The 21,318-nt window shown below is 38.1% G+C and overlaps 1 protein-coding gene across 2 annotated transcripts in view; it reads left to right on the top strand.

Annotated features, from left to right (window-relative positions):
• Positions 1 to 21,318, top strand: part of PHLPP1 (PH domain and leucine rich repeat protein phosphatase 1) — a 106,451-nt gene that overhangs the window by 39,159 nt on the left and 45,974 nt on the right. For both annotated transcript variants that reach the window (XM_075212957.1, XM_075212956.1), the window contains exons 2-4: positions 8,535 to 8,731; positions 10,187 to 10,312; positions 17,810 to 17,976. In XM_075212957.1, the coding sequence (XP_075069058.1) occupies positions 8,535 to 8,731; positions 10,187 to 10,312; positions 17,810 to 17,976 (490 nt within the window). The remainder of the gene's footprint in view (positions 1 to 8,534; positions 8,732 to 10,186; positions 10,313 to 17,809; positions 17,977 to 21,318) is intronic.

Genomic DNA, 21,318 nt, shown 5'->3' with positions numbered 1-21,318 from the left:
GGCATGTTAATATGTGTGAATGAAAAATAAGGAAATATTTAAAATATGCTTCCTATAAGTGGATTGCTTGTTGTAAGATGATAAAAATTAGCAAAACTGACTTTGTGACAGAAATCTGAAAGTGCACTTTGAATAAACTGATTTCTTTTTAATGGAACGGACGTATTGTAATTACCCAGACTATGATAACTTTTATAGTTCACAAGTGCAAATTATAGTGTTACTATGAAGACTGGTAGTCCAGTTATAGCTGCATAGTAATGGTAAGTGATGCAAAGATGAATAATTACAAACTTGGTTCAGAGGCAGATATGTTCCTGGAGGTGATGGAATGAAAGTAGGTGGACCATTATGTAGGAGATTGCTGGCTGACCTAAAATCCCAAAAGTAAGGTCACCATCAGCCTTCTGGAACCGCCCAGACATTTGGGAGGGGACCTTTAATGCTGGGGGGATTCAGGACACTTATTTTTTAGGATGTGCCTGTTAAATAGAAATGGTTGATTGCGTAGCCCGGCGGTTCCCAAACTGTGCGCCGCGGCTCCCTGGGGTGCCGCGGCGCTGTCACAGGGGTGCCGCGGTCGCCTAGAAAAAAAATAAATAGAAAAAAAAAACAAAAAAAAAACAAAAAAAAAACCAACTTGCCCATCATCCAGCGCCGGATCCTCCTCCTCACTGACTGCCGGGGGCGTGACCTCATCATGTCCGGCAGTCTCAGTGAGCAGATAGACGCTGAAGGGGGACAGAGAGAGACGCTGAAGGGGGACAGAGAGAGACGCTGAAGGGGGACAGAGAGAGACGCTGAAGGGGGACAGAGAGAGACGCTGAAGGGGGACAGAGAGAGACGCTGAAGGGGGACAGAGAGAGACGCTGAAGGGGGACAGAGAGAGACGCTGAAGGGGGACAGAGAGAGACGCTGAAGGGGGACAGAGAGAGACGCTGAAGGGGGACAGAGAGAGACGGCGAAGAGGGGGACAGAGAGAGACGGCGAAGAGGGGGACAGAGAGAGACGGCGAAGAGGGGGACACAGAGTGATATTATAAAGGGGCACAATGTGATGGTGAAGGGGTCTAAATACATCTTACGTCATTTTGACCCAACTACTTAAAAAACGGGAGTACCCGGTAATTATTTTTGCTTAGGGGTGCCTTGGAAAAATTATGGTGACCCTAAGGGTGCCTCGAGCTGAGAAAGTTTGGGAACCACTAGCGTAGCCTCTACTTTAAATCAATCTATATAGATGTTTTAAGGACTGCCTATGTTTTACAATGATGGTATTGGTACAGAAATCCAGATTGACATCCAGCGGTGGATAGAATACTGCAGAATATAAGGGCCAATCTGCCACATCTAGTAGTCAGCTGTTTGTTATACAGTTTGGCTACTTTGCCCCTGCGATATGTCCAGCCTTAGTTTATATGTCCTACAGCTGCACCATGGCAAGTTTTTTGTTTTGAGTAGTCTGCACATTTATCTTTATACCAATTCAATCTACAGCCTTCCTTCAGGTAACTGCAAAAGCATCTATTTATATTGTTAGGTGAATAAATGACAGGCCATTTAGTTAGGCAAGTGATATGGTAATTTTATCTCTAGCTAGACTTTTTGTTTGTAACTATTTTTTGTTATGAAGCTACATGTTTTATTTTTAGAGCTTGTTCAACACTTCCTTGCATTTCATAATTGCTAAATGTTTTGTTATTAATTTGAACTCTTGTTTTCTCTTCTTGCTTTTTTTTGCCCTGAAACATATATTTAACATTATATATTTTTTATTTGCCTTATATGCGTAGGTACTCTCTTTATAGCAGCAACATATTCTGCATTGCAGTTTATAATTGTTTACCCAGCTAGTGTAATGGAAATCCCCCCAAGATGGTAAGAAAAAGGTTAGAAGCTTGATAATTGTAGCTAAGTATGTATCTGATGCATGCAGTAATACTTTCTTGTTACAGGGAATTAGATGCTAAAGCTTTATTAAGTTAATATTGATCAAAGATATTCCAGCGTAAGTCTCTTAAACATGCCATTTTACTGTGTTCATCTTTATTATAACTTGGTGGCCATGTGTTTGCCTTCCGATCTATATCCTTTAAAGATCACATTTGTGCTTGAATTTTAAAACCTGGTGGCATCTGGTGCATGATGCTGCTGGGCTGTGATAGGAATGTGGGTTGTATTAAATATATTATTTTATATTTTTTGGTGGGGGCGTTACATTTTATGCTGTGACTTTAGAGCCATTCTGTCCTCTATGGAGTGAATTTCACTTGGGTGGAGCTCTGTTTACAGTCTTAAATTTGCAGAGCATGTCATAGCAGCTGATGGGACAACACCCTTTCCTCTTGAGTAAAATAGTGTTTATTTGAACAGCACAACATAGAAACATAACATAAGTTATTAATTTCAAGACTGGACTCCCATGTAGTATACTATATCTTTGTATTATCCGGTTATCTTTTTGAAAGTGCAGGAAGACATTTTATTATTAATACAAACTTATTCAAAACGTTTTTCATGCAGTGTGCTCCTTGGTGTGACTCGCTATGTACATGCTGTTGTATGTCTATAACTTTTACTGAATACGTTGCTTTTATCAGAGTTTTTTTCCCTGCATTTTTTTAGCCTTACATTTGTATAATCCCGCAGAGTTAATTTCTGTTGCCCTTGGTTATAACACGGCTCTGCTGTGCTCTCTACATTTTATACAGTTATATATAGTAAGCAGGTTTGTGGCATATTGCAAGGAAAATAATTAAATGATGATATAAAGTCAGTGTTTTTAACACAGGAGGAAACCAGAAGGCGATAAGAAATATATTTACTTAAAGGAGGTCTTGTACCAGCCAGATTTAGTCATTGATTGAGAAATGACCTTTTGAAAAAAACAAAGCAAAGAAACATACTTCTGTGCCCCATTTCTTTAGTTACATGGTCATGGGAGATTGCAGAGCTCTGTTACTACTTTTCTTGCAGTTAGTTGCAGCATTTCAGCCACTGTTACAGTTGCCTGTGTGAACTTTGCAGTAATATGACCACCAGGAACAAAGGCGCTGCCTTTTTTTATTTCTGGTTTTATTTTCAAGTGCCTTGTTTCCATCTGATTTCAGGGTAATGAAGCACATTAAAAAAGAGCCCCGTTTGCAGAAGACTGGGTTTTTTCCTAAGTTGACTAATCCATTTGGACAAGTAGTATTGAACTCTTGAATGGCTTATTAGAGGATGCTTGAGTAAGTTTTCTAGTCAAAAACAACGTCCTTTGTACTGCAATTTCATTGGCCTCATTGCAGATGAACAAGTGGTTAGATTGTGCTTTGTGGGCAGTCAGAGGAAGGGGGAGATAATGTTGTGGTGTAGCGCACTGGCTAGATAGAGGGGAAAGGGATGGTGGGTTGGAAATGTTTTATAGGTGGACATGCATGAATGGCTCTACTCATATTCTGGACATACAAAGAGCTAACCATGCCAGTAGCACCAAATTTTAGTAGTTCCTTTAGTCCTATTTTAAAAAAAACCTTTCAATTGATTATTTGTTTGTTACAGGTATTTATCACCATATTTTACTTGTTTGTTTATGCAGTTGAGATGCTGATATGGTTGGAAGAATGCTTTGCTTTGGTAACGTGAGACAGGAAACTCCATATATGTAGTTCTAATTATATAAATTTTAGAATCTGTGCAGTTATTGTGTTTATGCACATTATTCTGTGTAGCGTCTATACAGAGAGTAGTATTTTTTTCTCCATATAAGTATGTGTAGCTGGATATACAAGACAGGCAGAACCTTTCCTAGTTCACCACTCAATTAGACAGACCTAAACATTCAATGCTCAGGTTGGGTACCTGGACGACATGGGAGCCTGTTAGCGTGCTCAGTGGATGACTGCACCTATAGGTAGATCTTGTTCATCTGATGCCTGGTTTTCTTATTATAACTGGATTTACTGTGGGGTTTTTTCAGTTTGTTTTTTTTACTTGATCTCTTGGGGAAGGGGAGCCATTCAGATTATTTTTGGGCTCCACCTCTGGCGCGATCACTCAGATTTTCTGCCAACCTTCTTGTAATAGAAAGATGGTGGTTGGGCTACACTTGAATCTCTATCCTACTTTGATCCTTCAGTTACATACAAAAATTGGCTGCAGTGGATCTCAAACTGCCATATCTATTTAATAGTAGGGGGATGCAAGGGCAGGACTCCTACTTTTGCATGTCTCCTTTTCACCTACAAACATTTATAGTACCTTTTTAAAGTTTGATATGTGGGATTGAGGATGGTTCTACATGGGTGTAGTAGTTTGTTTGTTTTTGTTTTTGTGTATTTTTTTTTTTTTTAAAGGGCCCGAAGTGAAGTTTGATTTTTCTTTACTAATTGTCTAATGTAAATAATAAGGGATTAATGTATGAATATATTCTGCCTATAGTACATGCCTACTTTCTATGACATTAATACATCCTCTTGCAGAACTCACTGTTCACTAGATATGACATTGTTCTACTTTTCCTCATACATGTATTGCCTTCCAGAGCTCTCCTGTCTTTTGAGGTGTGATAATCCACAAACACTATATTACTTTAGGGGATTAGTATATGGACAATGGATGTTTCTGATGTCATTGAGAGAAGGTTATGGCATCCCTAGCGTGTCTCCAGGTTTGAAAAGAGCGGAGAATGACACAGCAGGGGCAGTGGTGGCAGACATCCTCTGAATTTGCTTACAGCCTGCATAGAAGCATACCCTAAAATGTATTTCTCGTATAAATTCCACAGTTAAGCAAATACAGTCCCTTACAAGTCACAGCCATTGCTGCTTTGCTCTGGGATTTATTCAGTCTTGGTCTTATATAGTTTTCCTGAAACTGTTTAGTCTGTTTGGGGTTTTTATTTGCTTTTACGTTTATCTATAGATGGAGTTGTTGAATCACTTTCTTGATCCTGTTCAGTGAAAACAGGTATGTGAAGAGTGGATCTAATTTTTCCCTTCCGTTCTATCAAGGTGTTCTGTAACATAGTAGGACACTTGAGATATTTTGAGCTGCATTCTTTTGAGCACTGGTTTGAAGTATGATTTTATTCAATGTTAAGGCAAAGTGCCACTACACAAATGTTAACGTGTATAAAAATTAAAGCTACAAATGAAATGCTTATTTTGACTCTCATTTTTATACACTGCCTTAACATTACCAATTGCAATCCACAAGTCTGCTGTAGCCAGGAGCTTTATCAATGCATTGTCACCTAAATTAGGATAGGAGGCTGCCCAGCATGGTCATTAGTGCTCCAGACATGCATTTGAGATTGTGAAGCAGTGGTTTTGTCTGCCACAAGTGGAATGGGAGATAACCAACAAATGTGATCTGTTATACCACTTTCATACTGCCGCCCCTGCAATATCCCGGGTTTTTGAAGCCGGGTTTTTGCAGGGTCTCGGAGCGTCCCAGCTCAGAAACACCATTCATACTGCACCTCGGACCCGGGAATTTCCCGGGTTGACCCCATTCATACTGCACAAGTCTGTGCTCTGGCAATTTGTGGGAGTCATCACCAGAGCAGTTTTCATTGGCTGAAAAATGGTGATGTCATTGAAAGGTGACTGGTTAATGCTGGAACACAGCATTTATATGTCTCATAATCTGGGGATGTGATGATTCACGCAATCAATATAATAATGTGTATAGTATTTGGGATCTAAGTACCTTTCTTCATCACTCAGCGACTGAACTTATCATTCGGATTCCTGCACAATATTTACAAAAAGGTATGGTAAGAAGGTGTGACCAAGATATTGTGATTTAAAGGTGCAGGGATAATAACTATTGGTGCTTAGAATTTAATTTTACTCTATGGTAATAAAACGAGGCAGCAACTTGACATGTACATTGAGCTTTCTTGTTTGTGACCCCTCTGTGGCTGAAGAATGAGCATTATACAGCTGCAGGGACTGGCTAAATGACCTTTAATTGTTGATGACCTTTATATACTACTTATATTCCAAATTTAGTGTACTTGTAGCTCTATTCTGGTTGATGTTCTTAATTTTCTCACAATCCAAACCCAATTACTACATTTTACTCTTTCCCCTTTTAATAAAGAAAACTGAGAGGTCACCTTCAGTTCCAAAAAATGTATGTACACAGCACAGTAGAATCACTGTGAGATATGCTGCACACAGATCTGTACTATAAAACATACCCCTCACCATTGCCCCACAGTTCTTCATGATTCACTGACAGGCAGACAGCCAATCATCTTGTTTTCTGGGCAACCTGGGTCCGACCCGGGAATTGCCCCTCAACCCGGGTTTTTAGACCCGGAATTTGAACTTGTACCATTCATACTGCACCAAGACCCGGGTCGTTTGAGCTCGCCCCGGGAAAAACCCGGGATTTTGGTGCAGTATGAATGGGGTATTACTGACTTTTGAGGCACCGTTCTGTTAGATACATACTGAAGATCCCTGCATTCTGGAGACTCTTGAACACTTGCATTAAAATTCTAGCACTTCTATCTCTGGTGTTTTTATAATTAATGTTTATCCCATTTTGTTTACTTCAATCTGGGTCTTCTGAAATATTGTCTGATATATTAGATGTGTATAAGTGGGTGGTGAGTTTAGGTATATAGAGAGCATAACCTAACTCCCATGCATTCATTGCATAGAACATAGATTACTTTAGTTTTATGTGATGGGCTGGGAGATATGAGGAAGGGGGAGGGAGTAGAGGGAGACCAGACCCAATAGAGGAAAGAGAACTGAAGCCAAAGGTGATAGAATTATCATAGAGAATGTGGTTATAATTTTATTGTGTTTTTATTGTCACATAAAGGTTCCGCAGCACCGTACATAGAGCATAGACAAAGCAGAAACTGCATAAAAGGCAGTACAAAAGCAGTGCAATTAAAAACAACTCTGCTGAGAACAGGTGTATAGGGCAGAGAAGTACGTAAATTCACGAATACTTAGAAGGTAGGAAAGGGAAGGAGGAGAGGTGGAGAGTGAACTAAAGTAAGCTGAACCTGTGCCCAGCAGTGTGGTCAGACTAACAGGATCAGAGCAGTGATGGCGATGTAAAGGCAAGGGAGAAGAGGAGGACAACCAAGGCCAGGGAGCTAGTGTAAAGGTGTAAAAGTGAACTGGGGGAGCGAAGACAGAGGAAATATGAGTAGGAGGACACAAATATTAGAGCGCCCTGCTCATGGAGGCAGACTGACAGGAATATACAATCTAAAGGGAAGGGGCAGACTGACAGGGTTTTAATAGCATAGCTATTAAATAACGGGTGTAGCATTCTAGTAACCTACCAATGGAAGCCATATTTTCTTGAATGATTATATTTTCTTCTTTGTTTTAATTTACTGTTGATAACATAGTAAGTTCACAACTGAGAAGTATTTACCACACTTTGTTTGTGGAGAGTTGTTAAATTGAAAGGACGAACTAAAAATACATTTTAGGATCTGTGCGTGTTTGTGCTAATAATGCTATATATTGTCTCTTGGTCGTGTCCTTTGTCGCACCCTTCCCCCTTTGGGCTGCCATGTAGAATGCATATCCTCTTTTAAATAACAGTACAGGCATCACTTTCAGAAATGCCATTTGTATGTAAATACACACCACATAAATTTTTCTATTATACATGAATAGGCACACGTCAATAGCACAGCTTTTATTTTGTCTCTAGAAGTGCTAGAACAGATACAAATTGATTATTAAGTTCAAATTCTTGTACAGTTGGTACCCGGTTTGGCTCTCCTTCATCAGTGGGTTCTCTGTGCCCAACCTCTGACCTGTCCAATGTAATATGACTTGCGAAAATATAAGATTTACCATCAGACATTTAATTCACTTGCTAAATTAAATATTTTCAATATAGTTAAATACCCATGAACACTTCCATTTTTGAAGCTGCAATATGTTTTCAGGTTTGATTCTCTGCTTATCTCTTGTAATGAGAAATGTGTTCTGGGAATATGTTTACTCTAAATTTGTTCTCTGCTAATAATAAACATATATACGATAGAGTGGGTGACAGAATTCTCCATACCTATAGGCCTGTTCATAGTCACATACTCTTATTCGATAACAGAATATATGGTGCATGTGTCATCGATACAGAAGCCTGTTTGAAGATATTCTATTATATGTTATGTATGTCTAGCGCAGTTCCTCTTGTGTATTGTATACAGGATGTATCTTTTTATATACATTAATATTCATTGGATAGTGATGCAGACTAATTTTATGAATGTGAATGCATTATGAACTGCCAATGCAGATGTGATTACCCGTAATAAATAATTAAAATAAAAAGCACCTAAACCACAATTATTATAGGGTTTTAAAATTGGGCCAAATTCTCACCACATCCTAATGAATAATATTGTGAATGGCACACATATGCCAACTTTGTTTTTTGGTTGAGCAGTCACCACAGCATTACTGATATAAGGTGTTTGACCGACTGATGGCTACAATTGAATGATTAGAATTTATAGTTATGGAAACATTCCTGATATTTATCTTCGTTGTGTTTCAGGAAAGCCTAATGGAACTGCCATCTCTGATCGGACTCAGCTCTCTGGAACATACAACGTGCGAAAAGGAAAGATGCATTTACCTGTAAACAGATGGACAAGACGGCAAGTTATCCTGTGTGGAACCTGTCTGATTGTATCATCTGTGAAGGAAAGCCAGACTGGAAAGATGCACGTCCTACCTCTGATTGGTGGAAAAGTAGGTATATAGTTTGGCTAAATTAACCACTGAATCCCTATCAATCATATGTAGCAGATTTTCCAGTAAACCATTTAATGTACCGATTCAAGAACCAGTATGGTTCTCTTCATATGGCAACAAAACTTAGGATGCTTTACATGATGAATAAAATAATAATAATAAAAGTCAGTCCCCCTCAAGTTCCTCAGTCTCTAGACCGCCTGGGTTGGTCTCCTCTAAAACAGGAGCGTAAAGAGATAAAACACCCAATTATTAAATCAGCTTTTCTTCAGAAAAAAATCTTATTTGTAATACAATGGGATTTTCTAATTCTAATCTTGTAGAAAATCTTTTTGTATCCCACAGGAAATAAAAGTAAACCATAAGTGACTGGCTTTGTGACCTGCTATGTGAGCGTCACCATAGAATCACAGAAGAGTAAATTGACCAGGAGTGTCATAAGCCCATCAGCCAAACACAAGCAGTTTCCGGTGCTAGTTACGATATGATTGGCTGGCGGTAAGGGGAATCCTGTGGACACTTTCATCACACATTAGAGACTAATTGAACCTTTATTGATATGGGGAAAACACTTAATGCTGTGGAGCTTCTGTTATGTCAATGGTCCAATTTATTTATATGGTCTATTCATTTTAGTATGGTTTCTACATGCAGCGCATTACCTCATTGAAATGAATGTGCCCTGACATGAATAGAAAAAAATACAGCACAACGCTGGTGTAAGCTCTCTTGTTATCCTAGTAGATATCTACACAGTGAGCTCCCATAGGGAGAAGTCAACTTTTCAAGGGGCATGCACTGAACTTGACTAAGCAATGTCCATAAAGCTGTTCTGTAAAGCGAATACACAAAGATGTAAGTATGATCACTCATGGTTATAGACACATGGTATAGAATGGGTTTTATTTTTTCCCCCGGATGTTGAATGCTTTGCACTTGCATTGTAAATGCAAATCACACATGACATTTCTGTCCGCCAATTTATCTGAATTAAACCAAATTGTACTTTGTGGATGGCTGTTCACCAAAAATTGCCTGCAGACAACCACACTTGGTGGGTGTGTGTGTGTGTGTGTGTGTGTGTATCAGACCACCACACTCATTGAGCCTAGCTTTATCTAGTTCTCTTGTCCATACTGCAAACAACAGGATTTATTCAAATGGCCACATACCATTGTTGTGCAGTCAGGAATAGTGATTGCTTCTGACCATGTGTAGTCACATTTTTCTTGAAGAAAATTAAGCTTTTGAGACTGGGAAGATGTATACCTATTCATATCTCTAGATATGAAGTCCTAAAGACAGGCACTATATTTATAGAAGCTGTGACACCCTTAAACCTGGCATTTGTCTGCACATACGTGTACTTACTTTACAAAGTTACTATTGCATTAGCTTGTGATTAAGCCTGTGTTACATAGCTTAATGCTTGTTTCTGGACTTGTGGTTTAGGTGGAAGAAGTGAAAAAACATCAACACTGTTTGGCTTTCAGTTCATCTGGACCCCAGAGTCAGACATACTACATCTGTTTTGATACATTCACGGACTACTTGAGGTGGCTGCGACAAGCGTCCAAGGTAATGCCTTAACCGACAAGTTACAGTTCTACTTGAAATGTTCTCGCTGTTGATTTGTAATCCTACACAAACCCAAAATACTGCTACCATTGTGCCTATGTTGGCACAGACATAGTTAAATGGAAGACCTTGACATCTGAGTGCATTTATCATGCTCAGCATTTATCTAGTTACCATGGATAAGCAGGGTACACAAAACATAGGGGAGGTTAGAAATGCATGTGAGTAGAAAGTTTCATTGCAAACTTCACGCATTCTGCATTTTTCAAGTAGAGCTCATCTAAAGTGCTCATGCCAGTCATACTGGTTCCTATGTCATTAACTCCCTGTATACCAGGTTGACAGTTTGTGTAGGGTCACTTAAATTGCTGTACCAGCATATTAGAATAACTAATTGGTAGAAAATACTCAAATTCTAGTCATACTATTACAGTTTGTAGAGTTGTGCCTTTTAGTTGTTTTCAAACATCAGGTAAACTTGGTTTTTGAGGAGAGATTGGATAGAATAGAGGACTAGTGGAACACTCTGAAAATATTTGTGTATTTGTTACCAATTTAGCCAGATTGTATAGATTAGATTTCAGCAAGCTAATACATTATGATGATCATCTTTCTACACAGCAGGATTTGCATTGGACAGGGTAGATTTGGGACAGGACAAAGAGCAATAATGGGTTTATTTATTCGAAACCTACCACAGTGGCCAATCGTATTACAAAATGTGGGCAGATTTGGATCTATCTTAAATATTTTTTGATTATCTTCTCCCTTCCACCGTCAAGCTTTTCCCAGACTCAAATCTGTCCCTTGATGTCCTAAAACTGTGCTACTATGTATATAATATATTACATAAATGCTATTAATAGAATTAATATACTGATTCCTGGCTAAAATTCATTGGTAAACTTTGCTAGTGGAAGAAGGTATTATAATGTGTTTTCACATATTGTGTATTTACCAATGGAATCACTTTGTAGGATAGTATACTTAGTAAAATGAATATTTGGGAGTCTGAAAATCCAGGTGGGCAAACACGCTGCCCGTCTGAATAAAGACCGGTTCGGCAGAAGAGAGTACAGCAATGTCTTCCGCACTTTGCTCCTGCCAACCCTGTCTTTTTTTCAGATACGAGCAGCATCAAGTGTGTGCTATGTATCTGGAAACCCACCGTGGGGCGTGAACGCCAGGTAAGACATCCTTTGGCATAGGGGTTTTACAGTTTTGGGTGGGATTATCCTTTAAACGAAGACCTGGAATGAAATATCGCCCACACAAAAGGATAGGTGTGTCTCGGTTAAAAAGAGAAATGTTTTTGTCATGACTAAGCAATAACCATTGAACTAAGCCTACAAGATGTATGGTTTTCATTTAATAAAGGTTGAAAATGCACAGTGTTACCAGCAGTGCAGAAACACCTACACACTTAATTTCTTTCAAACACCATTACCTTTATGGCAGTTGTTTCCTTTTCCATACAGTCCATTCCCTGACTTACCTTCCAGCATTAACTTTACATTACACATTAGCTACATAGGATACTAGCAAGTGTTTTTTTCCATTGACGCAGATATTGTATGCAAATGAGATGGAAGACTTTCATCTCCTGTGCTTATCTTGCGGTGTCGAATAAGCTGCTAGTAGGTGATGCTCATATCATGGTGTATTTTGTCTTCTGTGGCTATTGTATTTTAAAAAAATGTAAAAAATCCAACAAAATGACAAATGAAACAATGTGGCTGTGGACACTAATGACAGCTGGTTGTTTGCCTTTTGCTATTTTTCAATATAGACATATTTTAGAGGTTCCCCTGATATGTGCTCTTGTATGTTAATTCATACTGAGAGAGGGATTCGGTTTTCTGAAGGCTGACATACTGTCTGTTGGTGATTGTGTGAAGGCTTATTGAAGCGTATGATTTTTGCCTTGCAGACTGAAATTGCTTTGTCAGCACACTGCTAATGTCTCTCCTGCTGTGCGTACAGTGCATCCTCTGTGATTTCTCCACCACCTTTCTTAGATATCGGGGGTTATTTATAGCTCAATATTCTAGCCGGCACATCTGGAGAATAAGCTTGTCTATATTGGTGTCTTGGGACTCCCTAGCCTATTTTCTGAGAGTGCATTATTTGTGTCTATCTCTGGGTAGCGTTTGTGTGAGACATTCTAGTTCCGTAGTTAGCTGGATAATTAAGATGGTGTTGAAGGTGTCTGGATTGCACTAATTTGCCACTCTCTTCAGCTCTGCAGGGATTCTGGGTTTCTTCTATATCCGCAGCTCATCTAAGAGCAGCATTTGTATTAGATGCTGCATTATTATCGTTTAGAAATTAAATTCCAATTATGCTCATTAGGCCTGAATGATGTAAAGTGCCAGAGTGAAGTGATTACTAGAATGCAGCAGATTGCCAGTTGTGCTCCATTATCAGATTAGGCAGCCAGAGGTGATCAGATAAAGAGAATAAATGCTGGCAATTTTCTTCCTCTCAGTGACTGGTTTTGGCAGACCTATTACTAGCAATGCACTGTGTGAGAAAGGGCCTTACATGCACTAACTCATCTTTATAAAACTGAAAGTAACCCCACCTAGATTCTGTGAGTAGTGTTCATTTGTATTTACAGCTCTCCCCCTCATTTTGTAAAATCCATTTACATGTCTGTTTTTGGTCTTTGATTCAATGAAAAAAAACTATACAATTTTGTATTTATTTTTAATCGTAAATATTGATTTATATAGCACCAGCATATTCCATAGCAGCTGGAAACAAATACATTAATAAGACAGGTTTCAAGAAACAAACAAATGGACCCTGCATGTGTAATCTTACAATCAATAGGAATATATGCATTTAATGCAATTAAAAAGCATGTGCACCTGCAAAGAATGCAAACAAAAGAAATACAATGCTCGAACATCTGCAGGTGTAAGAAGATTTGGCCATTTGTATAGAACTATCAGTTCATATGATTTTGCTCTTAGAGCTTTCCTACAAAGACTGCTGTGAAATAAAGGCAAATACAAACAATGGGGGAGTTGGTAATGAATGGGTTCCACTTGTTTATCTGTGCTGCAGGGTGAATGACTAGAGGTGGCGCTAGCTATTATTCATGCCTAGGGCAGGAAAACATATCTGACACTTCAGGTGACATTGCTGAAAAAAATATCGAAAGCAGTCCCTAGTTAATGTTGCTGGATAGACCAATGCATATATACACATTGTGGGAGGTTCTTAGAACCAAAGAAGCTATGGGTAGTTTATTTAATGTACAGTGGGTAGGGGGACTCTCTCTAAAAACACAGACTTGTCAATAAGCCAAATAAAATGACACTGAAGGGAACCCTTCAAAGGCTAGCACAGGGGTGGACAAGAATCTGAAAAACTGAAGTCATGCCTCGGTTTTTTAATAGTTCCGCACTTCATTCCACTTTTTTTTTTTTTTTAAACCTCTCCACCCCCCACCCTCACCTACATTCAGTGCACTTCATAGATCACCTTCAGATGGGGATAAATCAGATGGTAACAAGTTATTTTTGGAATATTCATTTATGTTCTACATACAGTTTACAAGATCTGCTTAAACTCTGTAGAGAAATTAGTTATATCATCATAAATAGTTACGGTACCTAAATGCTCCGCACTCCAGGTCACTGAGAAATAATCATCAAAGGGTTCTTAACTCTTAGTTTGTTCAATATTGCAGCTTCATCTTGTCTGTAACTATTGTCTGCTAGTCCCTGGTGGCGCTGTGTGCTTAGGGAGATAATATCCCTCTGAGACAGCTTTGTCTTTGATGATCTGAGGGGGAAATTATATCTATTTTCTGCTCTGTAGAAGAACCCGACGAGGCCTGTAACGGGTAACATGAAGTATTTCACTGCAGTTTGAGGTCTGAAATGTAACCTCTCTGCGTCCCATGTCTAACTGTGACAAGTCCAGTGTTCTCCCCAGCATCTATGTCCTGGGTGCTCCACCCGGCTGTTTTTACTTATCACCCGGCTCTTGGAGCCCAGTAGGGTCCTATTATAATAGAATAAATCATTGTTTCTCCTATTATAGCAGGCACTATGTGAGCACTACAGCCAGCAGTGTGTGTTAGATCACTGACCACCAGTCTGATCAGTCCTGGCAGGTGTGGGCAATAACTGCCAACATTTTTCATTGCTATTGCAAAGTTTAAGAACTTCCACCACCCGGATGCTGCTTAACGACTGGCAACATTTTCTGGGGAGTACACTGAAGTCGGTTAGTGTTGAAGGTAGACTCGTTGACAGCACCCTATACTTATGCACCCAGACAGCTGTGCAAATGGATTTTCCCACCCTTGGCCTAACAATACCTTGTTAACTTAAGTATTGACAAGTTATGACTTTGTAGATAACGTAGTTAATAATGCATTGTAATCTGTTTTTTCCCTATGTATTTGTGGAAAGTATGTGATAAATGTAGGCCTATAAAAATATTGATAGGGGGTAAAATATGTATTTTCTACCCTGCAAAGATTATCATTCACCACTGTGTTTGGTTATACCTACATTTGTACGCTTAACAATCTAGTATACACGCCCTCCTGTACAGTGCATAATCAAGCACACAAGAATTGCTTACCTTCAACTTCAGTCATGTTATTGAAACTTTTTTGTACAAGACTTCACAGAGAATTTCATTATATATTAAGTATGGGGGCCTTTAAAATTATAGGATACAACCATTCAGTTACAGGAAGAGACCTAGTAACCTTAAGTGTGGAATCTTCTGTAGTTTTTTCTTCCCTTTCATTATCTTCATTTCCATATAGTTCATTTTATATGGCAGTTACTGGGATACAAATATTGATATTGTTTTAAATAGCATAACAAAATCCCCAGCAATATATGGGTTAATATGCACTTCTAAATAAATATTCTATTCCTTTGGCATTGATGAGTGTTTATTAGATTCCTTCCAGTTATTTTGTTAAAGAGCCTTTGTTAACAACAGAACTAAACTGTTGTGTGTTATTTGCTTGGTCTTTTGTTTATTTGGCAGTGTAGTGTGTGTTTGGATCATTTATGATTTGGATTTCTACAATGTTTTCCTTACTTTAGTGGCCAAAGAGCCTACACGGAGTCCTTCAGGGATAAGCGCCCTATGAAGATTAGGGCCTCTCAGTCTGTTGTTTTGGGGGACGGTCCATGTCTTGTAATAATCATAGCTGAACAGTAATAGTATTGTTTTGTGTCTCTCAACTGTGTCCCTTCTCCCAGTACCTGCTGCATGTGACAGTCATCACGTGGCCCTGCTACAGAGGGAGGAGGGCAGAAAATACATTTACCTTTACACTATTACTAATTAGTGAAAATACCTAGGTCGATGGGTTTTTGGCCAGAGTCCACTTTTTGTTGTTGACAAGGTCATACTTGTAATCTTAGGCTTTTTTTTCCTTCTATAAAGTGAACTTGTCAGACAAATACACATTAAACATGTATATGAACAGGCAACATAAATAAATATGTATGAGTACTTTTACATTAACCTTTGCTCCATGCAGCTATAAATATTGGAATATCAATAATATTGAACAGCACTGGCGGTAGCATGCTCACTGTGTTTCTGAAAAACTTTGTCGCCCTGTGAAAAAACAGGCTTCTGATCTTGTGAGCTTTCAGAACCAGTGTCATAGGATCTTCAGTCTACACATAAAGCCAGTGGCACGCGGAAGGGTTTCTGGGTCTCCAGAAACCCTTCCCCTACGCTAAAGAAGTGCCCCTGTACTATCCAGCAGCCACAGCGCTGTCAAAGAAGCGTCCGCGGTGATGCTGTATTGTATACAGTATACAGCATTGTATTGTATACAGCACCGCCGCAGACGCTTCTTTGACAGCGCCGCAGCTGCTGGATAGTACAGTGCTGCCGAAACGGAGCAGCAGCTTTCACTTTTTTAAAAAAAATAAAAAAATCCTATGTGCGCCCCTGAAAGCTACCAGACATAGTGAGGGACACAGTTTTTTGTTTTTTTTTAATAGATTTTTATGAAGGCACTTTTTTGTACATTGCAAATAGGCTTTTATTCTGATTTTTTTTTTTTTTTTTTTCTTAAATTGCTCGACCAGTTCTCGTAAACATTTGAAAGGGCTATGTCATATCATTGCTCTCCCACTATAAACACATCAACTAGATATATTCCTTCAAGGCTTCAGCATTTTGTATTATATGGTGGTTTTTTTGTTTGGTTGTTTTTTTGCGTCACTAATTGATCTGTTTTGTGGCATGGCTATATACTTATTTTTTATCCAACGCAGTTACAAACTTTATATTGCATGAAAAATCGCCTGGACTTAATAATTACATGTTCTACATTTTAAATATAATGTTGAATTGTATTGCAACAATATATTGTCAGAGAAGATAACTGATTGTGTAACTATATTCTTTGTCCGTTTCCTAAGTTTGTCAGACAGAAAATATATTTGGAAACATTTTTTGGATTATCTAGATTTGCACAGCATGTTCCTGTTGGTGTAGTGATTTCAGTAGTTTTAAGGCAGATTATCCCAAATTCACTGCTTGTCTTTGGCACAAAAGTTTGACCACAATTTCATCTGAATTACTATTAATAAGGCCGCTTGGTATTTTTCAGTGTCTTGCATTGGCGTGTACAGCATTCGCCCTTTGCAATCTGACCAATTTGGCCATTTACACGTGTAGCCAAACTTAGCCACAGATGCGGTACTCTGTAGAGCATGTAAAACTGTTATAAATCCTGGTCATACAAGGACTAGTCAGAGGATCTGTTTCTTGACTAGTACATATGAGTAATTATGACTTGAAGTGTTCATCTGTTTATACAAAAAATACCTTGTAGCATTAAAAACATTTTCTGATTCTTTTGGTCTGTTTTACGTTTTTTTAAAGGCATTAACTGCAATATATAGTAAAGCTAATAGTAGCATTTTCAAATATGTCTAAACGTTTCTGCAACTGATAACTAAAGGTATATTGGAAAGGTTTGCTGAGATTATTCTAAGAATACCGTGCGTATTCCTTTGCTTAACAGGAAATTCCATAATTTGGTAAATTGCTTTTCTGTCCATTATTATGGCAGAGTTTGTAACAGGTAGAGCAAATGAAAGAAGATTGGAGCAACAATTGCCAAATTCAAGATGCTTTTCTATAATGCAGTCACAGCACAAGCATGTCATAGCAACGTGTAGGTTTTTATGGTTGTCCATGTCACATTGTAGAGAAGCGTGGGAGAGGATAACTTATGGCCAAATGTAATATAACTTCAAAACTTTTTTTTATATATAAAGCATTTCTATAGTTGTGGATTTCATTATTTTATTTTGGATCACATTGCTTTCTACACATTCATCCCATTTTACCCAGTGTCCTCACTGCTGCTTATGTTCTGAATTTTATAATTGTATGTCAGTTGGAAAAATAGTAGTATACTTTGACCTTTCACCTTCTGCCTGTGATGTGTGTGATGCTAACAGCAGTGCTGTGTTGCATCTGCAGATTGCGTCCCAACGTATCAGTTCTGTGGACCTGTCCTGTTGTAACTTGGAGCACCTGCCTGGAAACCTGTTCTACAGTCAAGATCTTACGCACCTGAACCTGAAGCAGAATGTCCTCCGTCTCAGCCCAGGCCCGGCAACTGAAGGGATGCTTAATGACCTTCAGAGGTGAGACTTGCAGTATGTTACACTGTATTTGTAGCTTAATTTTGTGCTGTCTTCATTTTCCCTAAGACTTCCAAAGTAGTGCTAATCCGTTACAAGCATAATAAAAAAAATGTGTAAACAAAAAGGAATGTGTGCATATATTTGTTCTTCTAAATGTCATGTCAATGAAGGTAGTTATTCTTTGTTGTAAGTGACTAGCTAGAAGCACGTACCGATTTACAGGTTGATTGCAACACACTAGTTATTTGTTATGATGAGTAAGATAACTTGCTGACATGTGGGTGTACCACAAACATCTGGCTTTAACCCCGTTTAATAGACTTCTGTTTTATAAAAACAAAATGTGTGGGGGTAGGGGGGGGGTATAGGGGGATACCCTCAGAACAGTTAGATGCAGCTTTCACTTACAATAGTAAAAAAAAAAAACTACTTATGCTCTCACCTAGTACTTCTAACATCGAGGTTTAATATTTGCAGTCACAATGCCTTGACTAATTTTCTACACCACGATATTGTACCACATTTTTCTGCATAGCGAAGTAGATTAACCTTATTAGGAGCTGCCCTATTGCTTACATTAACAGAAACAAATAAATAGCCTGCACTAAAACTTTGCCCCCGCTGTCCAGATTATCACTGAAAATCATAGACTTTGCTGTGCATTAAGTAATAAAAAATTAAACTGAGACCTATACATTCCCTTGTTTTATGCGCAATAGGTGGATGAATATAAAAAGGTAGCTGTACCAGTATAATCCAATCCAACATTGCTTTTATTTTATTATTTTCCTTCCTAAAAGTATACTAGAAAAATGTCTGAATCTGGTTGCTATAGACAGCATCTTTTTCATGTTTGCAGGACTAGTGCAATCCTTTACCTTTTCATGGTCCAACTTTCAACAATTATTTGAAATGATTGTCATTCTCTTGGTATACCTGTCATAGCAGATTCTGTAATGGAATTATTATTGTTACTACTGGCCACCTTACAGGCACTGAATTTGTCTTCGACTTCACATTTGGGTCATGTTCATTTTGTAACTCGGGCAAAATTGTACAGATCAGTCTACGGAACCTTTTCTAATTAGTGTATAAATAAATACATAAAAGTATTGCTGCATCAAGTAGGATATCTAATGTGAGCATTCCTTATTTGTTTAGTGCAAAATATTTAGTCCATATGCAGACTTGGTACAAGGGCATACTACCGTTCATGAGTGCAGTCAACAGACCAAGTGCTCATACACAAATGGGTTTAGATACACCTGCTAAAAGCAAGGACAAAGAACAAGGTTTTGTCTACGTTTTTTATCGACATTCATTAAGTATGCTCAGCCTCCACCATAGCGTATGTACTTAATGCACTCCATTATATTTTATCAAGCATTAACGCTTATGAATGCTAGAGGCAGAATTAAAATTTATGTAGTCCAACCACTTGTCAGAAAGTGTATGTATGTACAAGCGTATTCACGTGTACTGAGCGCGTATTAGTGTCTGTGTACGAGCCCTTAAAGGTTAGTCCTTTAGGTAATTGATTGTCTTGGAAGATTGTTGCTTTGGAAAATGTAGGATGGCCTAGAGCTGAAGGGTCATAGTTTCTTTTTACATGGGAGGTTTTCATTCTGAAAATCTTTGTGATGGTATAATTCCATAATTGGATGTAGCTGTTTGTGGTGGTGTACTGCCATGTAATATGTATGTAAACAGAATAGGGTTTAAACCTTTTTTTTTTCTCTATTAAGTTATTGCTTATTAGTCCATTTGTCCGTAACGAAAGGATGAAACGATTCTTGTTAGTTTTCTTGATTTTGTTTCAATATATTGAGGGCTAATCTGTTTCACGCAGTGGTACGCTTAGCAAGAATGTTAGATGCACTTAGCTGTGCAGCAATTATAAGCATCAAACATTAAAATAGTGTATATACTTGATAATATTAATAGTAGCTCTCTTTAAATAAGCCAACTTGCATTTGAAGCAGAGCGGTGAATTTAAATTGTGTTTTCCAGGAAAGGAATTCACTCTTCAATGGATCCTGCGGCAAATCAATAATCAACATTGCACGAGTTGTTTTACAGCCTGATATAATTCTGTCAGATGGCATGGGTTTGTTCTGTGGGTGATCTTTCTTGTTGTTGTTTAGTAAGACATGAGGAAGTGCCTTTGTACCTTAGGAGAGAGAAAATGTTTCTATTTATGTATTTTGTATGTATAGGCATTTTTTTCTTTTTTTGTGAGCCTACTATTTTCAAGATGAGATCAAAGCCTTATTTTGAGATCATAGCAGTGTATCTAGATAACTTACATTGCCTTTTTAACATTTAGTATTTTTTGTTTTGTTTTTCCTATGGTTGTCTTTTACTCAAATACGCTGTTGTATGTATCTTTGGAATGGATGATTATTTATTTGGGTGATAGCTGAATAAGAACAAAGGCAGATAAGAGGTTGTCTCAGCTGCCATATTACCAGCAAATGGGGTCATTCTGTAAATGTGAAGGAAGCATAGGTAAATGAATTCCATATTTATGTTAAAAAATAAAACAACACATCCACTGTCTTTACCTCTACATTTTGTTTATAAATTAAAGGTACTAGTTGATGTGTGTATATATGTTCCTTTAAAAGGACATGCTATTCGCTAGAGGCTAAATATGCAAATATCCATTTAATAACTATTCTCATTAATCTTTTATTACCCACACATAAGTGTAGTTTCCAGTTTACCAGCACTACGGTTCCTTTTCTACCATCAATGAACCCTGTGTTAGACATATATATATTGCTGTATATCTTCCAGACACACCATCACAGGTATCCTAGATGTGAGACTTGCAATCATACAATATTTTATTTATCCTTCCAGTTACTTGCACACAGGTTCTACCATACATTCATACAGTACCAATAGGTAATCCTAATCATATATACATAATACATCATGATACTTATATCAGGAAAGATTACACAGATGTATCTGAGACCTCTATATTTTTGTTAACATGGCAATTTTCAATAACAATCTTAAACATAATATAAACCAGTTTAGCACAAGATGGTACAATGCATCGACAAGTTTCTTTTACTCTGAAATCTTAACTTTTGTTTTTCTTTTATATATGCGTATTTGTACCTTAAGTGTGTGTGTGTGTGTGTGTGTGTGTGTGTGTGTGTGTATGTATGTATCCTAGACTCCATTACAATTCCCTTGTTAACAATGTTAGCTCGGCATTAATGTATATCGTGCTTAATACAGTATTACTGTTGCTAGTATACTGTACATATCTTTTTTTCCGCACAATACTACCACAACTCTCATCATTACCAACTACAACTCAGTACC

This window comes from Mixophyes fleayi, chromosome 5 (genome assembly GCF_038048845.1).
Source record: "Mixophyes fleayi isolate aMixFle1 chromosome 5, aMixFle1.hap1, whole genome shotgun sequence".
NCBI lineage: Eukaryota > Metazoa > Chordata > Amphibia > Anura > Limnodynastidae > Mixophyes > Mixophyes fleayi.
The sequence above is the reverse complement of the archived record's forward strand: the minus strand, read 5'-3'. Positions and strand labels throughout refer to the sequence as shown.